General features: G+C 43.0%; 1 protein-coding gene across 2 annotated transcripts in view; it reads left to right on the forward strand.

Annotated features, from left to right (window-relative positions):
* The window catches only part of LOC135698879 (dynein beta chain, ciliary-like), a 42,519-nt gene extending 39,344 nt beyond the window's left edge, over positions 1–3,175 (forward strand). For both annotated transcript variants that reach the window (XM_065219023.1, XM_065219024.1), the window contains 2 exons: positions 47–2,998; positions 3,061–3,175. In XM_065219023.1, the coding sequence (XP_065075095.1) occupies positions 47–2,998; positions 3,061–3,160 (3,052 nt within the window). In that variant the 3' untranslated portion in view covers positions 3,161–3,175. The remainder of the gene's footprint in view (positions 1–46; positions 2,999–3,060) is intronic.
* The last annotated feature ends 24,300 nt before the right edge of the window (positions 3,176–27,475 follow it).

The following is a 27,475-nucleotide window of genomic DNA, read 5'->3' on the forward strand; positions in this document are numbered from 1 at the left end:
TGCTAACAAATCACCGTGAATAACAGCCATCATTCTCATTCCGCAGGCAAGGCATCAAATGGATCAAACAAAAGTACGGAAGCGATCTGACCGTTCTCCGTCTGACTGCTAGGGGCTACCTGGATGTGATCGAGCGGTGCGTCATCAACGGAAGCATCCTGTTAATTGAAAGCATTGGCGAAACTGTAGACGCAGTGCTGGACCCTCTCCTCGGGCGCATGCTGGTCAAGAAGGGTCGCTGCTTGCGGATGGGTGAAAAGGAGATCGACTACAATCCCAAATTCCAGCTGATTCTTCAAACGAAACTGGGCAACCCTCACTACAAACCGGAGATGCAAGCTCAAACGACGCTGATCAACTTTACCGTCACTCGGGACGGGCTCGAGGAGCAACTTCTCGCAGAAGTCGTCAAGGCAGAACGTCCGGATCTTGAGCAGCAGAAGGCCGATCTCACCATGCAACAGAACACCTTCAAGATCACCTTGAAAATGTTGGAAGACGACCTGCTGAGTCGACTGTCTTCCGCTGGAGAAAACGTGCTGGAGGACGCCAGCTTGGTTCTGAACCTGGAGAAGACCAAGAAGACGGCTGCCGAAGTGGAGATCAAAGTCAGCGAAGGCAAAAAGACCTCCGAGCTGATCGACGTGGCTCGCGAGAGCTACCGACCTGCAGCAGAACGTGCCTCGATCCTATACTTCATCCTCAACGACCTCCACAAGATCAACCCTATCTACCAATTTTCCCTGAAGGCTTTCACGACCGTATTCAAGGACGCCATCGCCATTACTCCACCGGCTGATAAGCTGAAGGATCGGGTCTTCAATCTGATAGACTCGATCACGTTCGCCGTTCACATGTACACCAGTCGGGGATTATTCGAGAAGGACAAGCTGATCTTTATGGCACAGATGGCGATTCAGATTATGTTGGTTGCAAAGGAGATCGATCCGACCGAGTTGGACTTCCTGTTGAGGTTCCCATACACTCCGAACCTAACGTCGCCGTTCGACTTTTTGACTAATGCCGGATGGGGCGGTATCAAGGCTTTGTCGAACATGGATGAGTTTAGATCGTTGGACAAGGATATCGAGGGATCTGCTAAGAGGTGGCGAAAGTTGATCGAGTCGGAATGTCCCGAAAGGGAGAAGATGCCTGGCGAGTGGAAGAACAAAACCGCTTTGCAGAGATTGTGCATTATGCGTTGCTTGAGACCGGATCGCATGACCTACGCCGTGAGGGCCTTCGTTGAGGAGAAACTCGGTGCGAAGTACGTTGAAGCTCGTATGGTGGAGTTTGATAAGTCCTTTAAGGAAACCAGTTCATGCACGCCGGTGTTCTTCATTCTATCGCCTGGAGTGGATCCGCTGAAGGACGTTGAAAAGCTGGGCAAAAAGCTGCGCTACTCAACCGATCACGGCAACTTCTACAACGTCTCACTCGGTCAAGGCCAGGAAGTGGTCGCCGAGAAGGCTATCGACGATGCCTCCCGCGATGGTCATTGGGTGATTCTGCAGAACATTCATCTGGTGGCAAAGTGGCTTCCAACTCTGGAGAAGAAAATGGAAGCCACTCAAGACGCTTCCAATCAAAACTACCGCCTTTTCATCAGTGCTGAACCAGCGCCATCGCCGGAATACCACATCATCCCGCAAGGAATTCTTGAATCAGCGATCAAGATCACCAACGAACCGCCAACCGGAATGTTGGCCAACATACACAAGGCGTTGGACAACTTCAACCAGGAAACGCTGGAGATGTGTGGCAAAGAAGCTGAATTCAAGGCGATTCTGTTCTCCCTCTGCTACTTCCATGCCGTTGTCGCCGAGAGGAGAAAGTTCGGTCCACAAGGATGGAACCGCGTCTACCCCTTCAACGTCGGTGACCTCACGATCAGCGTCTACGTACTCTTCAACTACCTGGAGGCGAACAACCGTGTTCCGTGGGAAGATCTCCGCTATCTCTTCGGAGAAATCATGTACGGCGGTCACATCACTGACGATTGGGATCGACGTCTCTGCCGAACCTACTTGGAAGAACTGATGCAACCCGAATTGGTGGATGGCGACCTCAATCTGTGCACTGGTTTCCCTGCTCCTCCCAATCTCGACTACGCCGGCTATCATAACTATATCGATGACAACCTACCCGTTGAATCGCCTTACCTCTATGGACTGCACCCGAATGCGGAAATCGGCTTCCTGACGACCTTGTCGGAACAATTGTTTAAAACCATCTTCGAACTGCAACCCAGAGACTCCGGTGCCTCCAGCGGATCAACCGTAAGCCGCGAAGACGTTGTAAAAACCATCATCGAAGACTTCACCGACAAACTACCGGAGGAGTTCAACATGGGCGATCTAATGGCCCGTGTCGAAGATCGTACACCGTTTGTGATCGTTGCCTTCCAGGAATGCGAACGGATGAACATTCTGGTCAAGGAAATGAAGCGTTCCCTCCGGGAACTGATGCTTGGACTCAAGGGAGAGCTGACCATCACATCCGATATGGAAGAGCTGGAAGCGTCCCTGTTCTTTGACCACGTTCCGGAAAATTGGACCAAACGAGCCTACCCTTCAATGTTTGGACTGCAGTCGTGGTTCGCAGATTTGACCATCCGGATCAAAGAGTTGGAAGCCTGGTCCAATGACTTCAATTTGCCTGCGTCGGTTTGGTTGGCGGGATTCTTCAATCCTCAGAGCTTCCTGACGGCAATCATGCAGCAGACCGCACGGAAGAACGAATGGCCACTGGACAAGATGTGCCTGAGTTGCGATGTGACCAAGAAGTGGAAGGAGGATATCAGTGCACCGCCCAGGGAGGGTGCTTACGTGAACGGTCTCTACATGGAAGGGGCCCGGTGGGATACCAATATCGGATCGATTGCCAGCTCCCGGTTGAAGGAACTGTTTCCGCAAATGCCCGTCATGTTCATCAAGGCCATCACACAGGATAAGCAGGAGACGAAGAACATCTACGAGTGTCCCGTTTACAAGACAAGGTAGTGATTAGGAGTTATGTGTGATGCACGAATGAAATATCATTTTGTTAATTTTTTTTTAGGATTCGAGGACCTACTTACGTGTGGACGTTCAATTTGAAGACGAAGGAGAAACCGGCCAAGTGGACGCTGGGAGGCGTTTGTCTGTTGCTGCAGGTTTAATTTTCAGAACTGAAGTTCAGTTGGTGTGTTTTGATTTGGCGCCTGTAGCTGTGTGCTTTTGCTGTGAAGAATTAGAAATTCATATTACATATATTTACTCTTGGCAATAAAAATGCGTGTTTTGTCATTTAGCTTATTGTCGCGCTTATGTTAAATTCCCATTTGGTGACGGTCAAAGCGCGCTGCAACCCCGCCCATAAGGATTATGCACAGGTTTGTAACTTAAGATTGTATTTTATGGCAGCGGCTTGAGGAGCGAATCCTGGATAAATAGCCGCCGTGTGTTAAATCAATGGGCGTAGTCGTATGACCATAAACAGAAAACAGATGGTAGGGGAAATGGATGTAATGTCGGACTAAATGTCCCTATTTTGGGCCCATACAATCGACTAAATTTTCAATAGCGACAAAAAATATCCATTAGTACAGTCCCAATGACGCGTTCATCTAGATAAAATTGATAAATAGCAGATTTTTAGCGATGGGCCCAATCTTTGATCCATAGGCCAACATAAGAGCCATTTCCCCTATAATCCCATTTTGAGAAATTATCCTGCCACACACACATTAATTGAACGAATTTTGATTCGCAAATTAACCGACGCTCCTCTTCGATGGATCCTCCAGTTCAACTAATTTCAACTTTTTTAGCGACACAGTTAAGCTCTTTTAATAACGGTGTCGACAAAAACTTTCATTCGTCGACTGATGAACAAAAGCTCTGTTGATAACGCACGGTTGTTGTCAAGGATATACGCTTTTCGATATATATTGTAATATGAAGCATACTATGAAGTTGGAAAGCTGTGGTTAAACAAGTTTCACGGCCGATAAAAACAAACCACCAATTTTAATTTTTATTCCGAAAAAAAGTTATACACGGCCGATGAGTATCCTTAAATAAATGGGTCGAATTCGATTCAACATTGAAAAAGTAGTGTTACTCAGAGAGTGAGTAACGTTTTCATCACTTTTCCGAGAAAAACAGCGTGACTAATAAATCTTACTCATACCTTAGCCACGCACACTTATTTACACAAGCGTAGGTCACTCGCAGAATGAGTAGATATTTACCCAAATAAGAGTAAATGTTACTCATATCTGAAAGACATTTACTCCTATTTGAGAAAAAAAAATACACATTCTATTAGAGAATTCGTTTATTATCGGGGTTAACACCAGTTCCAACCCAGTGTGAAACCGAACTATTTGTCAGTGCGAACCTCAACCTGAGCTAGGTTTTAAAAACAAACGAGCAAACTGACGTTTGTCAGAAAACAAGCAGACCCAATTTTGATACCCGATCCAGGTTGGAACTGAATAATAAACGAATTCGCTATATGAGTGAACTACACGCTACGATGTACGTACCTCGGTATAGAATACCTAGAAACCGGTGAAAATTACCGATAATCGAAGAAAGTGCATACACCTAAATTGTCGGTAATGATGGATTACCAAAAATTATCATTGAAAATGTCCTAATTTATAATAAAAAATACCCTATAACCTATACCCTATAACCTATACCCTATAATATACCGACAATTTTAGGCAATCGTATTTGACCTCTTTTTACTTAATTTTAAGTTGAGTCTCTCACTTTCACTCGTTAATGTTGTCAAAAAAAAAAAAGGATCGAGAGATTCGACCCAACGGTACAGTTCAGCCCAAGTTACTTTTGAGTAAATAACATATTCTCAAATTTAAGTGAATCAAACATAATTTTGGGTTGAATATACTTAAAAGTAAGTATTTTTTGTTGGTATTAAATGGAAACAACTATATGCGATTTACTCATATACGGGTTATACCATAGAGGTAACTCTAAGACCACTGGGTCCCGAAGAAAATCATTATTATTTTTGGCTCACTCAGTACCAGAACAACGGTCCCAAGCAGTCCCAAGCTATTTCACTCACCCCTGCATGTTCTGCATGAATCCACACACCCCTGATGTTATCTGTCAAACTTTCATAGCGAATCAAAACAAACATAGTGTAGTAATAGAATTTCAACTAGAATAGGGTACGTTAATCGTTTGCTTGGGACCAATAGGCTACTAAAGTTGTGAGCCAAATTTAAAATCGTTAGTTTCGTATTGATTGTTGGTTATACCTTGTACAGACAAACAAATTTAACTGTTGTACTACCGTTGTACCATAGAGGTAACTCTAAGACCAGAAGGCCCCTAAGAAACGTGCTCAACTTTTTGTCTTAGCTCTGGTACTCTCTTCGGTCCCAAGCTAATCGATTCACCCCTCGAAACATAGGAAAAACCAATAACCCCTCATTTCATCTGTCAAACTTTCATGGCGAATCAAAACAAACATAGTGTAGTACTAGAATTTTGACTAGAATGGGGTGCATTAATCGATTTGCTTGGGACCAATAGGCTAGTCAAGAAATGAGCCAATTTGAAATCGTTAGTTTCTACCGGTTGGTTGTACTGCTTTAAGCTAGTACCACAAATTGTAATTTTTTATGTACTAATTGGTATGTCTGTCTGTGATATTATTGGGCTGAGGGAAGAGGACTTAATTTTGGGTAGTTTTTCATCTCCATGTAGCTCCTTTATTGATGAGTAAATATTTACTTGTATATAAGAGACATTTACTCATATTTGAGTAAACATTTAATCATTATATAAAGAGCAAATTTTCATTACGTTGAAAGTAACAAAGGTAAACAAAGTCAAGCTATCAGTGTCAATCGATGCTCCTGCTATTACACTATATACTGTCCGAATATAGGATCAGATCCCATTTTTAAATTTATTTACAAGTCAAATTGCACCTTACGATCAAAATAGTTTTCGATGTTACTTAAGTCACCCGATTTCTATGGAGATGCCGTTTGCCTTAAGTAACAGCGCTGAGAAACCCGTGAAAAGTGTACGTTCGTCGTTTCGCTTTCGCTAAGATGATTTCGGTGGTCCTAAAATGATGAATGGGCTGCACGTAAGGAGACGTAATTGATAATTCTCCCGAATATCCTGGTAAATACACTTTGACTTAAGTAACAATAGGGGCCACCAAACGACGTATAATAACTTTTGACTCAAAAACCAGTATTTTTTAGCATGAAAGCTAGCGATTTGCATTTGTATGATTAAAACTCTGCTAAATATGTTAAACATTGCTATCACTATGAGATTATATGTGATTAATTGGAAACAGGAATAACTTTTCGGTCATCAAAACAAAACTTTATTTTTCTTGGATTGGTGCGAATGTTACTTACGACATAATGAAAATTTGCTCTTGACATTGAATATTGTGCATCGAATAAATTTTCCCCATTTTTGCATTATTTTCAACCAAAAATGATAAAACAACAGCGCTAAGTGACTTACGCTATTAGAAATTTTTCCATACGAATGAGTAAAAGTTACTCACTCTCTGAGTTAGTTTTGATTTCAGTGTACTAATAGGCTTTGCACGGTAACCGCAAAATACCCAATAATGACTACAAAGTAAGCATTTTTGAAGGAGACTGGGACTACCCATTAGATGAGTAAAAATATTACCCATTTATGAGTATTTGTTATTCAAAAATGAATACTTGCTACTTGTTTTTGTAGTTGTTATAACTCATAAATGGGTAAAATTTTACTCATTTAATGGGTAGTCCCAGTTTCCCTCGAAAATGCTTACTTTGTAGCCATTATTGGGTATTTTGCGGTTACCGTGCGTTAGCAATCCGCTTTTTCAAATTAATTCATCTTAATTTGGAGTGCTCTCATCATCCGTGTACTTTTTGCGATTTTCTGTCCATTCAACTCAATGTTGTGGAACTCTCATAGACTGTGAATATATTTCTTGTAGCAAGGACATACACCACGCGTTAGATTGAGAACACGGCTGATGAAACTTAACATAGAGGGTAATTTTTACTCAAATGAAACAGACATTTCCTAAAAACGTGTATCGTCCGATAAATCACACTGAAAACGGCTGATGAGACTTCCAGAGATAATAGTTTTTACTCAAATGAAACAAACATTCTAAAAACTCATATCGTCCGATTAACACACTGAAAACGAAAGTAACTCAAAGAATGAGTCACTCTTACACAGAAGTATGCACGGCTACTGCAAAATTCCAATAATGACTACACTGTAACTGGAAACTTCCCATTAATAGGTAAAATTTCACCCATTTTGAAGTAAGGTAGGTTAACCATTTAAATGAGTAACGATTACCCATTAATGGGTAACAATTACTCATTTTCAACGGAAAAATTAGGCTTTCCACGAGACAGTTGCGATCAGCTGACTTTTTTGTTTATCAAGAACTTTTGACAGATCACAGTAGAACTGGCAGTTTATTCTCATATGAATTTCTGCTTTGTTTATGTTTACATTCAGCACCATTAACACCAGATCACTCTCACACTCTAGATATCTAGCTGTCAGTTCCACTGAGAAACGTCTCTTGGATCACCTGATACCCTGGTTGATATCGACATTCATTCGAGCTGAAGATGATGTGATTGATGGAATAGTTTAGATCTTCGCCTACCCGCTGGAACCTGGAACCAGTACTCGCAGTGCATTATGCCATTGATGAACCTGAATTCAACCGGCCGGCAGCGGTATCAGTCTCGTGTCATCATGGTCGGTTTCATTCGTATGTTGAACAGCATGTAATGTTTTGTAAGCTTACATGTGAGGCAGTTTTATGATTTGATTGCGTTCTTATCAATTCCAGGAAGCAGAAAATACGATGGTGTCATGGATGTTTTTTAGAACTTGGGAGAACCTTAAACGGCTGAAAACGGTAACGGTGATCAACCTGAACGGTCAACTTTGCCTAAGCCAGTTCCATTGTTGAACCAAAATTGATCAAGGTGTATAAAAGGAGGACGTAGGACGTGCTTCAATACAGCATCAGAAAGAAGTAGAAACGACTATTCAGCCTCATCAACCGAAGCACAAAGCATGTTCCAATATATCGGATGTACAGCAGTTTAGATTTAATAGTCATCAAGGATGTCATCATCAGAAAGATGGTACGGTTCTAGCTTTTGAGGAAACTCGGACGTGATACTCTCCAGGGTATGGATTCTGGATTAATGGTACTAGCGCAAAATTGGTCGAAAGTGAAAAATTTATAGAGGAAATCAGGAGATGCTAGCACCACGTAACGGCGATGTTCCCACTTATCTTTAAGTTTCTGACCGAAGTTGGACGTCTGTTCTCTGTGATTTTATACTATGTTCGTATTTTCTCTTTATATACCGAGTTGCATTTTAGCGTAGCTTTCATACTATTTAGGTTTGAATAGGCTGTTTCTATGCATCAACAATGTAGGGTGCGCTAGGCGATTATGAGAGGAAACGTCGACCAAACTGTTTGTTTACGTTAACATTACAATTTTTACATCTCAAATTTACGCATATTTTTATGCGTATCATGCATATTTCCATCGGGAGGGCTCTTATTTTAGTATTTTTTCACATATTTGAACGGATTTACAGCTCAAATAACACATTAACAATCCGGAAGATCATGACCACTTCACTTTTCTGCAAAATCGATACAGAAAACAAAATATTCCTTGTGGACGATGATTTCAAGCACCTGCGATGGATAAATTAATCAGAAAAGGTAACAACATTTTCCTCTTCCTATGCTTCACGGCGAAAATGTCAGCCCTCATCACTCTTTTGATGGTTCCCCTATTTAGCACCAGAGGCTGAAACGATCGCTTGGTTTCTATTGGATTTGTCTATACTTTTTGAGTGTAAGCACAGAGAACAGACGTTGAGGCTCGAACAAAATTTCTCTAAAAACTAGTCTAAAGATTCCTATTTGACTTAAGCGCAACTAACGGTGACTTCCCCACCTAAGAACCCTCTTTGACAACCTAATGGCGTTGACGTTGCACAATTTACACTAGACCCTAAGTGCTGGTAGCGCCAAGTGGCAATTTTCAACAGTAAATTTATCGATACTAGCGCCAAATTGGTCGGAAGTGGAAAATTTATAGAGGAAATCAGGAGATGCTGGCGCCACGTAACGGCGTTGTTCCCACTTATCTTTACACAAGTTTCTGGTGGAAGTTGGACCACCGACAAACCGACATGACACTTAAGTCTGACTTATGCCCGAAAATCGAAAACGGTCGATTTAAATGTGCAGTGATCCGAACTGTCAAAACCATAAAAAAATTTGATCTAGATAAAAATAATTTGTCCAGAATAGATGAGACACGAACCAATTCATAACTTTTGCTTAACATGGCTTAGCTAAATATTTCCCGCGAACAAGGAGTCAGATGTCAGTAATGTGCTTTGGTCAGAAATTTTATTTGTTTTTGCTATGGTCATTCATGTCGGTTTGTCGGTGGTCCAACTTCGGTCAGAAACTTGTGTAAAGATAAGTGGGAACATCGCCGTTACGTGGCGTTAGCATCTCCTGTCCTCTATTTATTTTTTTCACTCTCGACCAATTTGGCGCTACAGTGTTACCTGACTTAAAACGAATATACGTTGACTATATGTTTTTAGTATTACTTCTACGTGAAGTCAACGATTTACATAGTTGAAGATGCTAATTTCAAATAACAGACTGTAGTGGTAATTTTTATACGATAGATGGAGTAGATGAAAGCATAGAGTTGATAGTTCCGTTAGAGTACGGCAGTGTGAAGATTGTATATAGATATTAGACAAGCGAGCTAGGACAACTTTTAAGGAAGGCACAAATCGGTTTTTTCATCTCTCTTTACCAAACTCCCCCTTTGGAGAGGGATGGTGAGGGGTGTGCCTTCCTTAAAAGTTGTCCTAGCTCGCTTGTCTAATATCTATATACAATCTTCACACTGCCATACTCTAACGGAACTATCAACTCTATGCTTTCATCTACTCCATCTATCGTATAAAAATTACCACTACAGTCTGTTATTTGACATTAGAATATACGTTGTATACGAGTACCCCGAATACAACGTATAGTTGGTCTAATTTTACATTGCAAACGCTATGCAACATTAGACGAGTCATACGTTGTATTCGGGGTTCTCGTATACAACGTATATTCGTTATAAGTCAGGTAACACAGTAGTATTGATACATTTTCGGTTGAAAGTTATCACTCGGCACTACCGGCACTTAGTGTCTAGTGTAAGTTGTGCAACACCAGCGCCATCATGTTGTCAAAGAGGATTTTCAAGTGGGAAAGTCAGCGTTGGTGGCGCTTAAGTCAAATAGGAATCTTTACACAAGTTTTTACATAAATTTAGTTCGAGCCTCAACGTCTGTTCTCTGTGCTCCATTGTCCATTGAATTCAGTCGCTGAGTTGTTGGAGTTGGCCGTGTAAACTAAGCACGGAAAACAAAAGCCAAAATTAAAGATTAATGTGAGGATTAATATTTAATCATTTTAGGAAAAATGTTGGTTTCTTGTAATAACTTGCTACTTGTACATCGTGCAAATTACAATAATTTTTGTATGGTTTTATAAAAATTATTGGTTAGAGATGAACTACACCGTTCGAAAAATTCATGTAAATTTATGCGAGATATAGTGCACATAAAATTAACGCTAGATTTGGCATACATTTACGCGATATTTAGTGTAAATTTAAACGCAATATCGAATAAATTAGCAATATTGTATGCAAGCTTGTAAACGATTTCGCTGTTTATGCCAAGTATAGCTCAATATTAAACGAAGGGAGATTTTACGCGATAGTTAAAGTTTGGCAAATTTCTATTGCTGATTATTCATAAAAGGTATAATTCAACTAATAAGTGCGGTAGATAGAGTTGATGTGGAATAATAATGATAAATGATAGCTTTATTTGAAGGCACAACAATTTGAGAATTAAATCAAGTAATTAAACATTTAATATGAGCAGAATCTAGTTAGCGTGGAACATGGCAGAGGTGATAGTAGAAAAGAGAGCATGAGAACAAAATTCCATTACTTCATGAGGGGAAATCCCGACACAGCTAGTAGCACTGGGTAAAGAAGGGGAAATTAGGTAGAGTATAAATACGGGCTAGCTGAGCTCGTTGAAGCATGGACGGATTCATTCTTTGCTCGACTGTTGAGCTGTTCAGTCCGTATTTTTCGCTCGAGATCTCGTTTCGAGATTTTGTTTCGTTTTGTGCTGTCGCATTGCGCCGTGGAAGTGTCGCCACCTTCTCGCGTTCTGGCAAGTTTACTTGAACTTGCAAACACGAAACAAATGGTGCGTAAACGTGCCAATGAGCCAGCAGCGGACCCTTCAAAGAAGGTGCTAATCAAGTCCAGCGCGTCGCAGGATGACGCCGGATAACGAGTACTGCAAACCAACCAGTATGCAGTACTCCCGGAAGAAAATGGCGATGGTGACGCCACTTCCATTGCAAGAAAAGAACGAATTCAACCGCTTTTCACGCCGGTCAAGGATGTTGCCAAGCTAGGTGCCGAACTAGCAAAACACAAGCTGCTGCCACGCTTCAAGCTTTGCAGCATCGGTACCAAAATCATGTGCTCCAGCCTGGAGGAGTACACACAAATAGGATGTTTCCTGAAGGAAAACAACGTGGACTTCTTCACGCATGATCTGCCATCGAGCAAACCACTGACGTGAAGTCCGAGCTGGTGCGGCTTGGGCTCCAACCTAAGGCCGTGTTCCAGATGAACCGCCGTTCCATCAACAATACCAGCTTCCGTGACCAGTTGTTCCTGGTGCACTTCACGAAGGGATCCACCAGTCTTGCGGCTCTGAGATCCAAAATCCGGGACCTGTTTCAGGTCATCATCAGTTGGGAGCATTACAAACCCCAATATCGTGATGTTACGCAGTGTATGAACTGCCTCTCCTATGGCCATGGCACCAAAAACTGCCATATGAAGACAAACTGCGGCAAGTGTGCTGGAACTCACTCAACTGCGTCCTGTAAGTAAATTGATGACATAGAGCCAACGTGTGTCAACTGCGGTGGAAACCATCAAGCCTCCAATCGCGGATGTCCCAAGCGAGTGGAGTTCATTAATATCCGTCGAAAGGCTACAATCAACAACCAGGTCGGTCGCCTCCGTAATCATCGTTCGCCTCCTGTACTCACGGAAGTCCAGTACCCAGCTCTCCAGCCCCGTCGACATGTTCCGAACCTAGCCCCGCTTCCGCTCAACAACCAACAAGCCAACCCTGCGAGTATCCAAATGGTTCCCAACAGTCGGACAGTTCAGCATCGTCTCGCTGCTGCTATGGCCCAGCCAATTCCAGGTTCACCCACCGCCCCTGGTTTATCATACGCTGCTACTGTCTCAGGTGAACCTATCGACGATTCTCCGTTCACCTCGGAGGTCATCATCATCATGCGCACCTGCAAGACTCGATCTGAACAGCTACATGCTGCCCTGTCCCTTGTCACTATGTATGGACCGTGAAGCCATCAAGATCGTAAATTGGAATGCTTGCTCCTTGAAGAGCAAAATAATCGAGTTTGTTGACTTTCTCAACGAACGGCACATCGACATTGCCGTCATCACCGAAACCCACTTGAAGCCCGAGCTGAACGTCTTCCTTCCCGACTTCCGGCTCGTAAGGCTTAACCGCACCAGCCTTGGGGGAGGGGGAGTGGCCATCGCTGCGAGGAAGAACATCAGCTGCCGGCTACTACCAAGCTTCCAGCTGAAAATTATCGAAGCCATCGGAGTTGAGGTGAGCACGTCCAATCACCATTATCGCGGTCTACTGCCCCAAGCAAACCAACATAAGAAACGGCTCGGCCGCAGACCTCCGAAGAGACATCATCAAGCTAACACGACGGCGGCAAAATTTCGTCATCGCTGGCGACCTGAACGCCAAGCATCAAGTCTGTTTGAGTCGATCCGGAGCTCATGCCACCATCGACATCTTCATCAGCAACATTGGCGATAACATCTTCCATCCTATCGCCTATCAGGAACTGAGCTCAGACCACTATCCGGTGGTGGCCGAAGTAGGTTTCTCGGCCAATAGGTTTCAAGTTTCCCGGCGAAATTACCATCGTGTCAACTGGCAGCAGTATCAGCGCTGTGTGGACACAGCAATCGATTACGACGTCCTACCGGAGTCGTTCGAAGAAGTCGATCAGTGTCTGCAAAATATCGAAGAGGCGATATCCCGTTCCAGGGAGCAACACGTACCAGCATCCAGACAGGTGAGTCATACTCTGAACCTTGACAGCCCAACCAAAGATCTTATCAGGCTCCGTAACACCACTCGTAGGCAGTTCCAGCGTTCTGGGCTGCCCCACTTGAAGACCAATGTCAATAGGCTAACCAAAATTATCCAGGCCAGGATGGTGGAACTCAGAAATAACGACTTTACCAAAAAGGTTCGCTCTCTCCCAGATTGTGCAAAACCATTTTGGAAGATGACAAAAATTTTGAAAAATAAGTCAAGGGCGATCCCTCCGCTTTCCTCTGTTGACCAGAACATAGACCAATCCCTACTGATAACCCCACTTGAAAAGGCCAATGCTCTTGGCCAACATTTTGTGATTTCACATAATCTTGGTCAAACCATGGTGAGTCCCCATGGGCCTGCCGTACTGGAGGCAATGACTAGAGTCGCTGACACCCCCGTAGTAATGCATGATCATAGTAGATTATCGGCTGATGAGGTGATAGCAGCTATTAGAAGTACTGAAAACATGAAGACTGCGGGTATGGATGGTGTAGTCAACCTCGAGTTGAAAAACTTGAGTATTGACTTCTTCAACCATCTTACCGTTATCTTCAACAAATGTTTGGAGCTTGGCTACTTCCCTGCATGCTGGAAGTTAGCCAAAGTGATTCCAATACACAAGCCTGGCAAAGATCCTACCAGTGCCAAAAGCTATCGCCCCATCAGCCTCCTGTCCTTCATCTCGAAGCTATTCGAAAAATTGATACTCAGCCGTCTGCTGGTGTTTTCAAGTGATAATAACATCTTTCTCAAAGAGCAATTCGGGTTTAGGAAAGGCCACTCTACCATCCACCAACTCGCACGGGTTACTAACATTATCAAGCGGAACAAGTCCGTTTCCAAAACATCTGCCATGGTATTGTTGGACGTCGAAAAGGTGTTCGACAATGTCTGGCATGATGGTCTAGTGTACAAGCTGCATCGATACAACTTTCCGATCTTCCTCGTGAAGATCATCAAAAACTACTTGTCTGGCAGATCATTCCAGGTCTACTTGAACAATGTCCCCTCTGATACGTTCAACGTTGATGCAGGGGTCCCTCAGGGTAGCCTGCTTGGGCGTATCCTATTCAACATTTTCACGTCAGACAGATGACACCTCCATCATCTATAAGGGTCGAGTGATCCGTGCTCTGGCGAGTAAACTACAATCAGGCCTGGATGTTTTGTCTGACTATTTTAAGAGCTGGAAGATTTGTATCAAAGCAGCTAAAACACAAACCATTCTGTTTCCACACTCGAATTCACCTCGGCTTGTTCCGCCTGTCCCAAGATCCATCTTTATAGCACTCCCATTGAATGGTCGAGTGAAGTAGTCTACCTTGGTCTCACCCTCGATAGCAAATTGCTATTCCGATCCCATGTGGACAAGACATCCACCAAGTGAAACATCTTGATCAGGTCGCTCAGAATGATCCTTAACAGTCCACCGCGAACTCGTGATTCTTAGATTCACCACCTGGCCGGTCTTCAAGCACTCGAGGAGCGAAAGACTTCCACGCTGGAAAGGTTCAGAGTCGCCTGTCTGCGACCAAACCACCAGATCATTCGGGATTTGGCAACCTAGTTTAAGTAGTTAGGTGCTCAAGTAGGTAGGTTATCAAATTTTTAAATTCAAACCAAAACAATCCCACAAAGGGTATCCTGTAAATTAGCGCTAAACGCAATCATCACATTAGAATAACCAATTAACTAGAACAAAGATGAAGAGCCAAAGGCTAACCAATTGAAATGTTAAATCAAATGTTGAAACATAAAAACCCAGAAAATAAACGTAAATTTTACTAATTACTACTATTCGTTGAAGCATTCTTGTGACGATTGTTGAAAGCAACGGATATACAGCAGCAGCATCAGAAACAGCAGCAGCAGAAATACCAGCAGCAGTGGAAGGAAGCAGATCAGCCGAGATTCATGTAGCCGTGACCGAGGCTGGAAACCTCGGTCCGGTCACGACAATAAGCAGACGCCTTGCAAAAAGTTAATGAAGATCATGTGTCAAATGAACTGTATAAGCGGTCACACATACCTTTTATGCAATCCTATAGAACCTATGTGGTTTGTCTTATGGAAAGTATAAGGCTGATGTAAAATAATTTTCGTTTCGTGTGGCATCTGGTAGTATGTCAAAACATCATGTCGACATGCATCACACGCCACACGACTTCGACATGATGTATTATGCCACATCACCGTTACTACCAACAATAGGGTAGAGAACTACTTCGACCTAATCGCCCATTTTGGGCCTATCGAGCAGAAAACTTCAAATAAATCCATGATTTGAGTTTAAGTTAATAAGCTACCGAACAAAGTCAATGAGAACGCGTGATATAAAATTTTGCACCCATAATTCCCAAGAACAAAAGAAGCGCTCCGACCGAATCAATTTATAAAATATCCGATAGGCCGAAGTGAATTCATTGGCCTTTCAATGCGTTAGGCTCAGTTTAGACTTTTGACAATATCTCAACAATTGGTTTCTCTTTATCAAATCTTACGCTTTGGAAGCCTTCAGTAATAATAACATTCCATTTGGTGCTAAACTGCGCTAGATTATAAAAGACAAGTGCGGGTTGTGCTTAATAGGCCGGAAATGGGGTAGCTAACCCTATAGGGAAACGAACCGTTTTTCGTATGAAAGCTTGTTTTGAAAACAATCGTTCCGATTTGTTCCCATCATGCATGCAACCCCAGCATTACCGAAGAATGAATTATTTCGGAAGCTGAAACCGCTCATTCTTCGAATGTTTTCAAACATCTCGAACTGCTGAATCATTCCCGCTCCTTATGCCTCATCATGATCTCCGGTTGATATGCTTGAGACGCTTCGGAAACCTATCCAGAGAAAACACGACTACGAGATGAGAGGAGAAGCATCGCCCACTTCAACTTGGAAGCGGCTTAGATTTTGATCTTGGAGACCTGATCGAGGCTTCACATCGAATCTAGACCACACACGATGCCCGTCGAAAATGTAGGTCCTGCAAATTGAAACAAACGAGATGTGAGCTTTTAGCACGCATGCAACTGCATCAGCTACTAAAAACGCGATTTCTCCACCATAAGTCGTAAATGTGCAGCACCGTTAATGCATTTCGTTTCATTTGTAGCGTTCAATCATGTACGCGGACATCACCTTCAAGCCAAGCCGTGTGGTGAAGTACTTTCTTTGTTTGCCAAACAAACAATCGCAGCTATTGATTCCGTGACTTGTGCTGCACCCGCACGCGGCTCGGTTCGCTTTCTTGATGGTTTCTCGGGGGGTGGAGGGGGAGACAAAATTCGCACATACCGGTGAAATGCGCGCGAATTAATTGAACCCACCGCACGAGGTGATAATGCTTTCTGCGCTCTCGCTGGGATGCACCTTTGTTTGACACGGATTGTGCATCGCGGATGTCCAATCGCGTGCCACATGAATCGTGCTCTTTATGCTGGCATGTGTGTGATGGATTTCAATCAAATTAGAACTACATTTCTCGGACCACCCAAGTGGCGGAACGATTTTTCGGACCTTGAGAGATTCATGTAAGTATAAAATTTCAAGTGGTGACATCAGCCTCGATGGCACTTGAAATTCAACCGAATCTTCTTGCACGGCCCGACCTTCTGGACTGAAGAGGTGTACTCTTTTTCCCATCTCCAAGGTGGTTGATTGTGGATTCTAGGTTGAGGAAAGAATTTTGCATTATCATCAACCTGCTGCTGCTGTTGCTGCAGAGTCCTTTGATCAGAGCGACCCACTTCTCGTGGTTGAGTGCGGGAGGTGAATCGTTTTGAGTTTTAAGGAATGCTTCTTCCCACCATTGCCGTATTCGATGGGAAGACAGTCGGTTTGACCAGTAGCTGATGGGTTCGCTTTCAGGAACGCAATTTCACACGTTCATTATCGAACAACCCTTTCTTTTTACGACTCCAAACCAGCAATGATAGAAATGGAAAACGGTGATCTAATATGACAGAATAATTTCGGTCGAAAGTCACGTGACCACAATGCCCATCATTGTTCAATTATTTTGACCTCGCATTTAACCGTCTACGGCGAGCAACCAGCGAAGGTGATTAATTATTCATAACTCAGGAACCATCAGAAGATATTACCGATGATGCGTTGTGTCGCACCCATGCCGGACTTCCGGCTTGTACACCTCGTTTAACCCCATTCCCGAGACTGACGCGTGCATTCCACTTATATGACCGGTTCCATCGATGGTCATAAATGAAGGGTTTCTTTGCTCGTTCTTGTGAATTCGAAAAAAAAAAAACTGCAACCGCGCTCCGGAATGACATCAATTGTTAAATGATGTCACCCTCGTGGCCGCCACCGTCGTCATCGTTGTCAGTTAGGTATAGGAAGGCTAATTTGGCTCCCACACGCGCTTCTTATCAAAGGGAATCGTTGTTGTTCTTGCTGCTGTTGTTGTCGGCCGGTCGACAGAACTATAAAGAGGAGAAATTGAAGTGGAGTGACATTATTCATTATTGCGCGGCGTAATTATGGGAGGCCGACGATTGCTACGTGTGCCGGCCGCCCCGGAATGCGATAACAACACGCGACAATGAGGCGGTCAGGATTGGTTGGAGAATCGGAACTACTACCAAACTAAAGTATTATGTTTTAGACGAGTGCCAGCTCTGTTTCAATTATCAACTTCAAACCAGAATCGTTGGATATCAAAAGGTCTTGTAGATATGCCTAAAGTATTCGATTTAAATCGGGGTGTTTGAATGACTCGTCAGATTTCAAGGCACAGGTAACTTTGATCGAATCCTATGCATTTTTACTGTAATACCCCGTACAGACTATGGCTTATATCATGTTATATAGGCTGTCTTGCAATGAGCACTCATACATCTAGTTTTCACTGGAAATCCTATGCATGAGTGCTCATTGCAAGACAACCTATATTACGTGACATAGGCTGTAATGTGAACGGGGTATAAGACTTCAAATTCCTCTGGGGTCATTCTCGTGAATTTCCAAGATCAAGATAACCTAGAAAATATCAAGGGCTAGATTTAATCTTTGTTTATTTTTTATAGTCAGGCCTTGATCCACACTTAGAAATGATTTCCGTTTTCGGTAATTTTTACCGAACGTTCAACAGTTTAATTGTTCGGTAAACATCAGACATTTCGACAGTGAGCATTAGACTGATGCAAAATTTGAAATTTTCGCTCCACCATGTTCAAACGGTTTCAAATCGGGTCCTGATTAGCCTCTAAAAGTTCAAACTCATTTGATAAGAAACTGACTTGGCACAAACCATTCGAAGTTACTAAGGGAAAACAAAACTTTTTGTTCATTGTCTTCTAGCCTTTTTACATATTGTACTGTTAACAAATTCTTTGGCTATTCTTATGGGATTTTTTATCAGCTACAACTGTGCAGAAAATTGTTTTTCAGCCAAACGGCAAATTAAATAGTTATTAATTGTTTGAGAGATTGATAATCTTATGGCAAGATCAAGCAACTGTATTGTGGGCCACACTGTATTCTGCAGTGTGACATAGTAGCCATGATTTTTGTTCTCTATTATACGCGCCATAAACACCAATGTTACCTACTGAACAGTTGATTGAGCATAATCATAAGACATCAGTGACTTGAATAATTTTTGTTCCTTACATTTGATCGAAAAGTGGTCTTGAACAAAGTTGTACCTGTGAAAATTTTCAACAAGCTCAGGTATCATTTTCGAATGTGGAGTGAACTGATGAATTTTGAGATAGATATGAACCGACACTAACACACTAAATGAGTTCAAATTTTGGGAGGCTAATCAGGGCCCAATTTGGAACCGTTTGAGCACTGCGGAGTGAAAATTTCAAATTTTGCATCAGTCTAGTGAGCATGTATAATAGCGTGGGTCATCATGATCATTTTTTCAGAACAATGTTTTTTTGGTTCCATTTGGGGTCCCAAACAACTGTGCAAAATTTTGGAATGATTGCTTTCAGCCCGGCTTTCCGCATTGCGTTTGAAATTTGTATGGAAATTAGCATGGGAAAACCTAGTTTTTTTTTGCATTTTCAATAAGGGTTGTGTCCTAGACACGACCGCAGTGTGACGTAGATCCTATCGATCTATCTTTTTTGACTTTAAATGATATATATTTCTTGAATTTGTGTGGTTTTCATGTATAACTTATCAAGTGACACAGATGCGTCTTTTCAACTTTAGTTCCTTTGAAATTTCAATTATTATTAATAACAGTTCCTAGTCCTATCAGGCCTGTTTTAAGAATGACCACCTTGGTGGGATTGATTTGTTTTAAATTTGAAAAAGGAGACTACTTATAACTACTATTTACAATTATAACTAACCTACAACTACTATATACACCTAATCTACTATATACAAATTGCTTATCAAAGCTCTTAATTTCGTTAATTCTGGAATCTATTTTGGCAATGCCTGCCTCTTCATGTAAATTTGTTATTCAAGTGTCGAAAAGACGATCAAGAACCATCCTCAGTACTCTATTCTGAGCGACTTGCATTTTGTTCCTGTGAGTCTGTGCACAGAGGATCGCAGGTCCTATGATTTGTTTGTAGACAACCAGTTTGTTCACCCTTGAGAGGCGGGATCTGCGGCAAATCAGCGGATGCAGACACCTAACCAAGGCAGAACACTTGACTACTGTTTTCTCTACATGCGAACGGAAGAGGAGCTTTTCATCAAACAACATCCCGAGATAGGTTACTTCGGCAGACCACTCAACCCTTGTGCCATCCATGATTACAGTACAAGATGGAGCCGGTTTCAGTTTGGGCGATTGCCGATCGAGGAACATGATCGCTTGTGTCTTGGAGGCATTGATTTTGATTTTCCACGTGATGGCATAATCAGCGAAGGCGTTAAGGCATCGTTGAAGTTTGTTCGTTATTCCGCGAGGCATCCTTCCTTTGACGGCTATTGCGGTATCATCTGCGAACAGGAAAAACACGCAACCGTCTCCAAGGGGAGGAATGTCGGAAGTGTAAATGCTGTAAAGCAAGGGGCCCAGCAGACTGCCTTGCGGGACTCCTGCTGGGATGAAAAACGTGTCTGAAAAACAACCATTCAACGATACCTTAAACGACCTTTGCTGGAGGTAGCTACGGGTGATTTTAACCAGATGTAATGGGAAGTTGAAGTCACAAAGCTTGTACACAAGTCCATCATGCCAAACATTGTCAAACGCCTTTTCAACGTCTAACAAGGCCATGGCTGTGGACTTGGATACAGCTTTGTTACTTTGGATGTTATTTATCACCCGTACTAGCTGATGATTGGTGGAGTGCCCCTTTCTGAACCCAAACTGTTCCGGAAGGAGATTGTTATTTTCCTCGACAAACTTGAGCAAACGATTGAGAATGAGTTTCTCGAACAATTTGCTCAGCGCTGGAAAGTAGTGCAGTTCCAAACATCTTTTGAGGATAGCGGTTAGAAGAGACTGCATGCTGAGTCTCTTCAAGATCAAGTTGAATATACCGCCAAACCCGGGCCTTCATGTTCTTGGTACATTTCAGCGCTGAGCAAATCTGTTGTACTGTAATCATATCCGCCGGAGGCACGACACAAGGGGAGACATCAAGGTTTTGAACGCATTGCGCAACCTGATCATCGAGCGGACTTTGGATAGTCGAGCCAAGCAAATGCAATGAAGCGACATGCTCACCGATCGCATTTGCTTTCTCCTGTGGGGTGATTAGAAGCCGATCGTCATCATTTTCGACTCTGAGATGTGGAACGGGTTTGGGATGAGTTTTCAGGACCTTGGCTACCTTCCAGAATGGTCTGGAGCGGTCATCCAGATTCTGGACAACACAAGTGAGTGAGTCCATTCTGGAAGCAATCTGCCTATTCAGATCGGCCATTTCACGTTTTTTACCCAGATCTCCAGTCCTCTGAAACTGGCGTCTACGAACATTTCTCAACCGAATCAGTAATTGGGTGTGGGAATCAATAGAAACAAACTTACCCCTCACAGGAGCTTGTTGAACGTACGCCTCGTCAGCCATGGATATGGCCTGTTGGAGTCCTTCCAACGTCCGGTCGATGTCATCTACGGTGTTGAGCGGTGGATTTTCATTGATGTTGCTGTCCACCTTTCGTCCGTTCTGCACCCAGTTGACATGGTGGTAGTCTTTACGCAGGCAGCTTCTAGCAGGAACCACGTTGACACCGACTTCAGTCACCACCGGTTGGTGGTCGGAGCTGAGATCGTTGTGCGCCTCCGGCTTGGATAGTCCGATGTTTGACAGGAAAAAGTCCAGGGTGGAGGGATTTCCCGCCGGAGAGATGACAGTTGGTTCGTCCGGAAATTGCACAGTGTGCAGTCCATGTTGTGCGTGGTCGCCCCCAACGATGAATCAGGAGCTAGTACGGGTGATGGCGGTCAGGTGGGCCTGGGCAGTAAACAGCGATAAACCGGACGTTTCCAGTTCGTGATTCCACCTCCACACTATGCGTATGGCTTTCAGTGCGTTGAGCGTCACCGTTCCCTTCTGGAAGAGTACCAGGAAAAGGCAATCCGGATACGCCTTCACGTTCTCGTCTCTTCTTGTCATCCGATAGACGGCACTTGGGGCCAGCTTGTACCGGTCCCTGATTTCAGCTTCGATAAACTTCGGGACGACCTTGAATGGCTTCTCACCGGGAATGTCGTGGGTGAAGAATTCCGCCTTGGAAGTTCTCATGTGAGCGACGACCAAGTCATACTCCGCTTTGGTACGGAGCACCACCTTGGTGCCGACTCTGCCCAACTTGTATTCGGCTTTAACGCCCAGCGTCACTAGATCCGCGATGAGCTCTCGGGCTTTTGCCGCACTCGGGCCGGCAGAATTTTCGTTGTCGATGGCGTCGCCGAAATCACCGATGTCGCTGGCGTTCGTCGCAGTGACATCGGACTGGCCTCGATTCTTCTTCCTCTTCTTGCTGCGTTTTTCCAACACAGCTGGCTAGATATTCCCATCCATGGGGAGAACAGCAAACCTGTTCGAGGTAGGCCGGAGCTTCCTTCACCGGGGTTCTGGACCTTCGCCGGGCTTCGCGACCGATGCTTCCCCATTTCGGGGCACACACACACGCACGACAAACCGCGAAAGAGAGAGCACGAACACTATCGCCATGAACTTTTCAAACAACTCGAGAGAGAGAGAGCTAACATCGAACTGAACTCAAGCAGAGAATGAGGATGATATCTATCTATCTCTATCTATGATGCATGATATATGTATTATGGTTAACATCGGACGTCCCCTCCTTTTTTACATATTTTGCAGAAAAAATGCATCCGAAGTTCCTTCTTTTTTTTTACATATTCTGCACAAAACATACTTTCTAAGCCCCGCAACTGACAGGATTTCCCGCAATTTTATTATTAATGGGGGCTGGGTAGAACGTTTCTTTTGTACAGAATATGGAAAAAAGGATGGACTTTGGATGTTAACATAATGTCATATATAGAGGTACCAGATATGATTTACAGTCAGTTGTGTGTAATTCACCAGCATAATATCATCGAATATGTCTTCAAGCAATTTTTTTTTCTCAAATTAGAAAGTTTTGGTGCGGGAAGAAATTAAGGGAAAAACTACTGTTTTTACTAATAATTGTGGTTTGCTTTTTCTCCCGGAAAAAAGTGATCGTCAAAGTCCATGCCCTTTTCGGGTTATTGTTGAGGGGGCGGGGGAGAGGTTGTTATGAAGGGAGGAGGGGGTTTACATACATTGCTTTTCCTCATTCCTCATTGTGGTCACGCCGTGATCCACCTTTAGCCACTGACTTGGTCCTGTTTGCTGCAGGACCAAGTGCCACGCCGTCCGAGGCGACAATGAGCAAAGGCACGACAGCAGCGCTCTTTTATATCTTTTCAGGTTCAAGCAGAACGATGTGCAACCGCACCTGACAAGATTTCCCGCAGTTTTTTTTTACGAATGGGGCGGACCAAAAAGTTTCTTTTGCGCAGAATATGTAAAAAAGGATGGACTTTGGATGTTAATACAATTGCATATATAGAGGTACCAGATATGTTTTACAGTCAGTTGTTGGTAATTCATCGAGTGTATGTCTCCTCTTAAGCATTTTTTTTTGAAAATGTTGGCTCTGCATGTAAAAAATTAATTGTTTATACATAATTGTAGTTTGCTTAAAATTTATTTCCCGGAAAAAAAAATGATCGTCAAAGTCCATATCTTTTTCGGGTTATGTTAAGGGGGAGGGGGTTTTACATGCACGTTTTTTCAAGTCTCATTTCTCATTTTGGTGGACACGTCTTGATCCACCTTTGGCAGCTGATTTAGTCCTTCTTGCTGCAGGACCTAGTGCCACGCCGTCTGAAGCGGTAATGAGCAGAGGCAGGAGAGCAGCGCTGAATTATATCTTTTCAAGTTCAAGCAGAATGATGTGCAACCAAGTGGTATTCGTTTATGATGACTGGGTTTGGGGAAAAAGGCTTATTTCATGAAAACAGTGATAAAATTATCATTGGTACATTTTCAACAGTTTAATAACAGACAAATTGGAAAATATAATATATTTATAATAGCAGGTTCGTAATGTAATATCCTATCGATTGGCGTATTTGGATTTTAATTTCATCTATAAATGACAAATGTTATGCCTAAGAACATCCCGGCGGCGCCGATTGGGATTGAACCCAGGCCTGCAAGGGTGAGAGCACCGGCGCCGCCCAATGCAGAGTTGTAACAGGTTATATTGGCTATCAAAAGCAACAGCAATTACAATTTACAAAACATTATTAACAAAAGAGAAAATCGGTTTTGCTATTTTTTCACTCTATAAATACCATAAAATAGGGGAAATGTATGTAATGTCGGCCTAAATGTCCCTAATTTGGGCCCATACATAAATTCAGCAATCGACTAAATTTTCAATAGCTACCAAAAATATCCATTAGTACCGTCCTAATAACGCGTTCATCTAGATTAAATTGATAAATAGCAGATTTTTAGCGATGGGCCCAATCTTAGATCCATAGGCTAACATTAGAGCCATTTCCCCTATATTGAACTCCTCGCCTGTTTAAGAATTTCTCGTTTTGCTATTTTCCATTACTTTCACGAAGACTGGTTGAAAAAGAATAAAACGTAAACGACAACGGCAACGGTTCTTATTTCTACATGTTTTCCATCGTTTGGTCAGGTGCCACTTCCGTGATTCTCCTTTGTCGAGTGCGGTCGGTGTTGAATGTTTTTGCCTTAAATATTCAAAGTTTTCGATAGAAAAAATAAGCAAGGACGATGGACGTGGCGCGGCACAACTCAAAGTAACCAGACTAAGAGGCGATTGAATGCAGGTGCGATGCCTTTATCCTTCTTTCGTGGGTCATCCTGAGGGTGGTCCAATGTTTGTTTGTTGCTCTTTGGTGTATACATATCTTGGTTTTGATGGTATACCAGAACAGACAACTTTCGCTCGTTGGGCTAAATCCATGGCCCACTTAAGCTTTCGTTAATTGGATTCAATTGTCAAATTGGTTGAGGGATACACCGGTTGATTATTATCATCACAATCCTTGAGCAACTATCCAAATTGATCATCCATTGGCCCCTCAAAAGGAATCAGCACTGTCAGAAATAACGTTTGACTTCGATTTGGGTGGGCTACAGCCCAACTAATGGGAGCCCAACTAAAACGTGGCCCACTTAAAGATAGCCCAAGGGCCCATGCATTAATTATGTCACACCAAATCGAGCAAAAAACTACTCCCTCCCCCCCTATCGTGACGTTTTTCCTATACCTAATGCATTGCTTGTCACAAAATCTTAGACCCCCCCCCCTCCCCCCTTAGAGCGTGACATGATATATGCATCAACCCCAACGAGCGTAATTCGACTGTACTTTGATTAACTAATCGAATTTAGAATCATCCGTTAAACGAAACTATCGATTTTAAATTGGCTCACTATTTGACTAGCAAATCGATTAACGTACCCCATTCTAGTCGAAATTCTAGTGCTACACGATGCTTGTTTTGATTCACTATGAAAGTTTGACAGATAAAAAGAAGTGTTAGTGGATTTTCCTATGTTTCGAGGGGTGAATCGATTAGCTTGGGACCGAAGATAGTACCACAGCTGAGCCAAAAAGTTGAGCATGTTTCTTCGGGACCTACTAGTCTTATACCCTGGACAGACTATGGCTTATATCATGTAATATAGGCTGTCTCGCAATGAGCACTTATACATCTAGTTTTCACTGGAAATCCTATGTATGAATGCTCATTGCAAGACAGCCTATATTACATGATATGAGCCATAGTCTGTCCAGGGTATTAGAGTTACCTCTATGGTTATACCCCGTACAGGCTATGGCTTATATCATGTAATATAGGCTGTCTTGCAACGAGCACTCATACATCTAGTTTTCATTGGCAATCCTATGTATGAGTGCTCATTGCAAGACAGCCTATATTACATGATGTACGGGGTATTAAATCACGCGAAATAGTTTTCTCTATACGCGCAAGTTTCAGTGACTTGGGTACCCGTGATCTCTGCTATATGCAGTCGATTTATGTGTTTCTGTAAATGTCTAGTATCCCAATTTAATTCGTTTGTCTTTTGTATCTCTTTATTAGTTTTTGTTTGTCTTGTCCCCCGTCTCGATGAGTCTGATCGTCGTCTACTGGTCACCATAGCCGGTCGAGCTCCAGACGAATCTAGAATCACACTACCGTTCATACGGGCGACATCGCTCTGATGAGACAACGAAACTCTGCCCCCAAGTTCCTCCTCTTTTCCTTTTCTTCGACAATGTACCCCTCTAACCTCGGGTAAGCCGCGAGTATTCGGCCCAACTCCTACTAGACATAGAATTAAGTGAATTTTGTTACAAACAAAGAACAATGGATTATCGGCTCCGTAAAGCTAACGCGATTGAGCCTTACAAATAAACGAACTAGATTAAAAAAAAAGGTTGGAGGGTGGTGTACAAGATACGACCGCATTGTTTACGTAGGACTACGTACTCGCTGTACTCTCTTTGTATGAACCTAGTGATTTAACGGTTCGGACGTTTTCGAAGATGTCGCGCAGCAGGAGAATGCATACTCCTATCATGGTTTCTCAGTTTATAAAATTGAAGCGGAATAAATTTAACGCACCGATAAGGCTACAAATAGAACATATTTTATTTCCCTAACAAATTATTTGATTTTTGTATCATTAACTTTTAACCTCCGAAAACGTACAGAGTGCGTCCCTGTCGCTTCAGAGCGTAGACGACATCCATGGCCGTGACGGTTTTGCGCTTGGCGTGTTCAGTGTAGGTGACACATCTCGGATTTTCTCGTAGATCAGACCGGAAATACGCTTGACACCACCACGTCGAGCCAGACGACGGATGTCAGGCTTGGTAATACCCTGGATGTTATCACGCTGAACCTTCCGATGACGCTTGGCGCCTCCTTTTCTAAGACCTTTGCCTCCCTTGCCACGACCAGTCATTGATGCTTGTTGTTTGTCGTTGAACAGGTGAATCGAAACTAAGCCAAGTAGTAGTAGTAAAATTTCGTCTATTTCTGTTGATTATGATGTAGACATTGATTTTACATTTCAATTGATTAGCCTATCTGGCTGTTCATCTTTGTTCATTGGGTATTCTAATTTAGTATTTGCGTATTTCATCTAGTTAACAGAATACCCTTTGGAGTACCTACCAAACTACGAGTCTAACTTAACTAACGTGCCAGATCACGTATGATCTGAAGATCTAATCTAAGGCAGGTGTCTCTGAACCTTTCCAAGGGGACCGTTCGTCGCTCTTTGAGAGGCTGAAGGCCAGCCAGGCGGTGGACCTCAAGAATTTCGGGTCCGTGGAGGACTGTTTAGGATCATCCTAAGGATCTTGTTCTGGATCCTTTGGAGTTTGAGGTTATGGCACATAGCACAACTCTCCCAGATTGGCGTTCCGTACTCAATCGTGGGGAGGATGATTTGCTTGTGGACGTCAAGCTTATTTTCTGTTGATAAGTTTGTAGAGCGACCTAATCAAGATGTTGCACTTGGTGGATGTTTTGTCCACATGGGACCGGAATAGCAACTTGCTGTCAAGAGTGAGACCAAGGTAGACGACTTCACTCGACCATTTAATGGGAGTGTTATCAAGGTGGACTTTTGAGTTACCAG

This window comes from Ochlerotatus camptorhynchus, unplaced genomic scaffold, assembly GCF_037179485.1.
Source record: "Ochlerotatus camptorhynchus isolate MF236.1 unplaced genomic scaffold, CSIRO-AGI_Acam_v1.1 ptg000097l, whole genome shotgun sequence".
NCBI lineage: Eukaryota > Metazoa > Arthropoda > Insecta > Diptera > Culicidae > Ochlerotatus > Ochlerotatus camptorhynchus.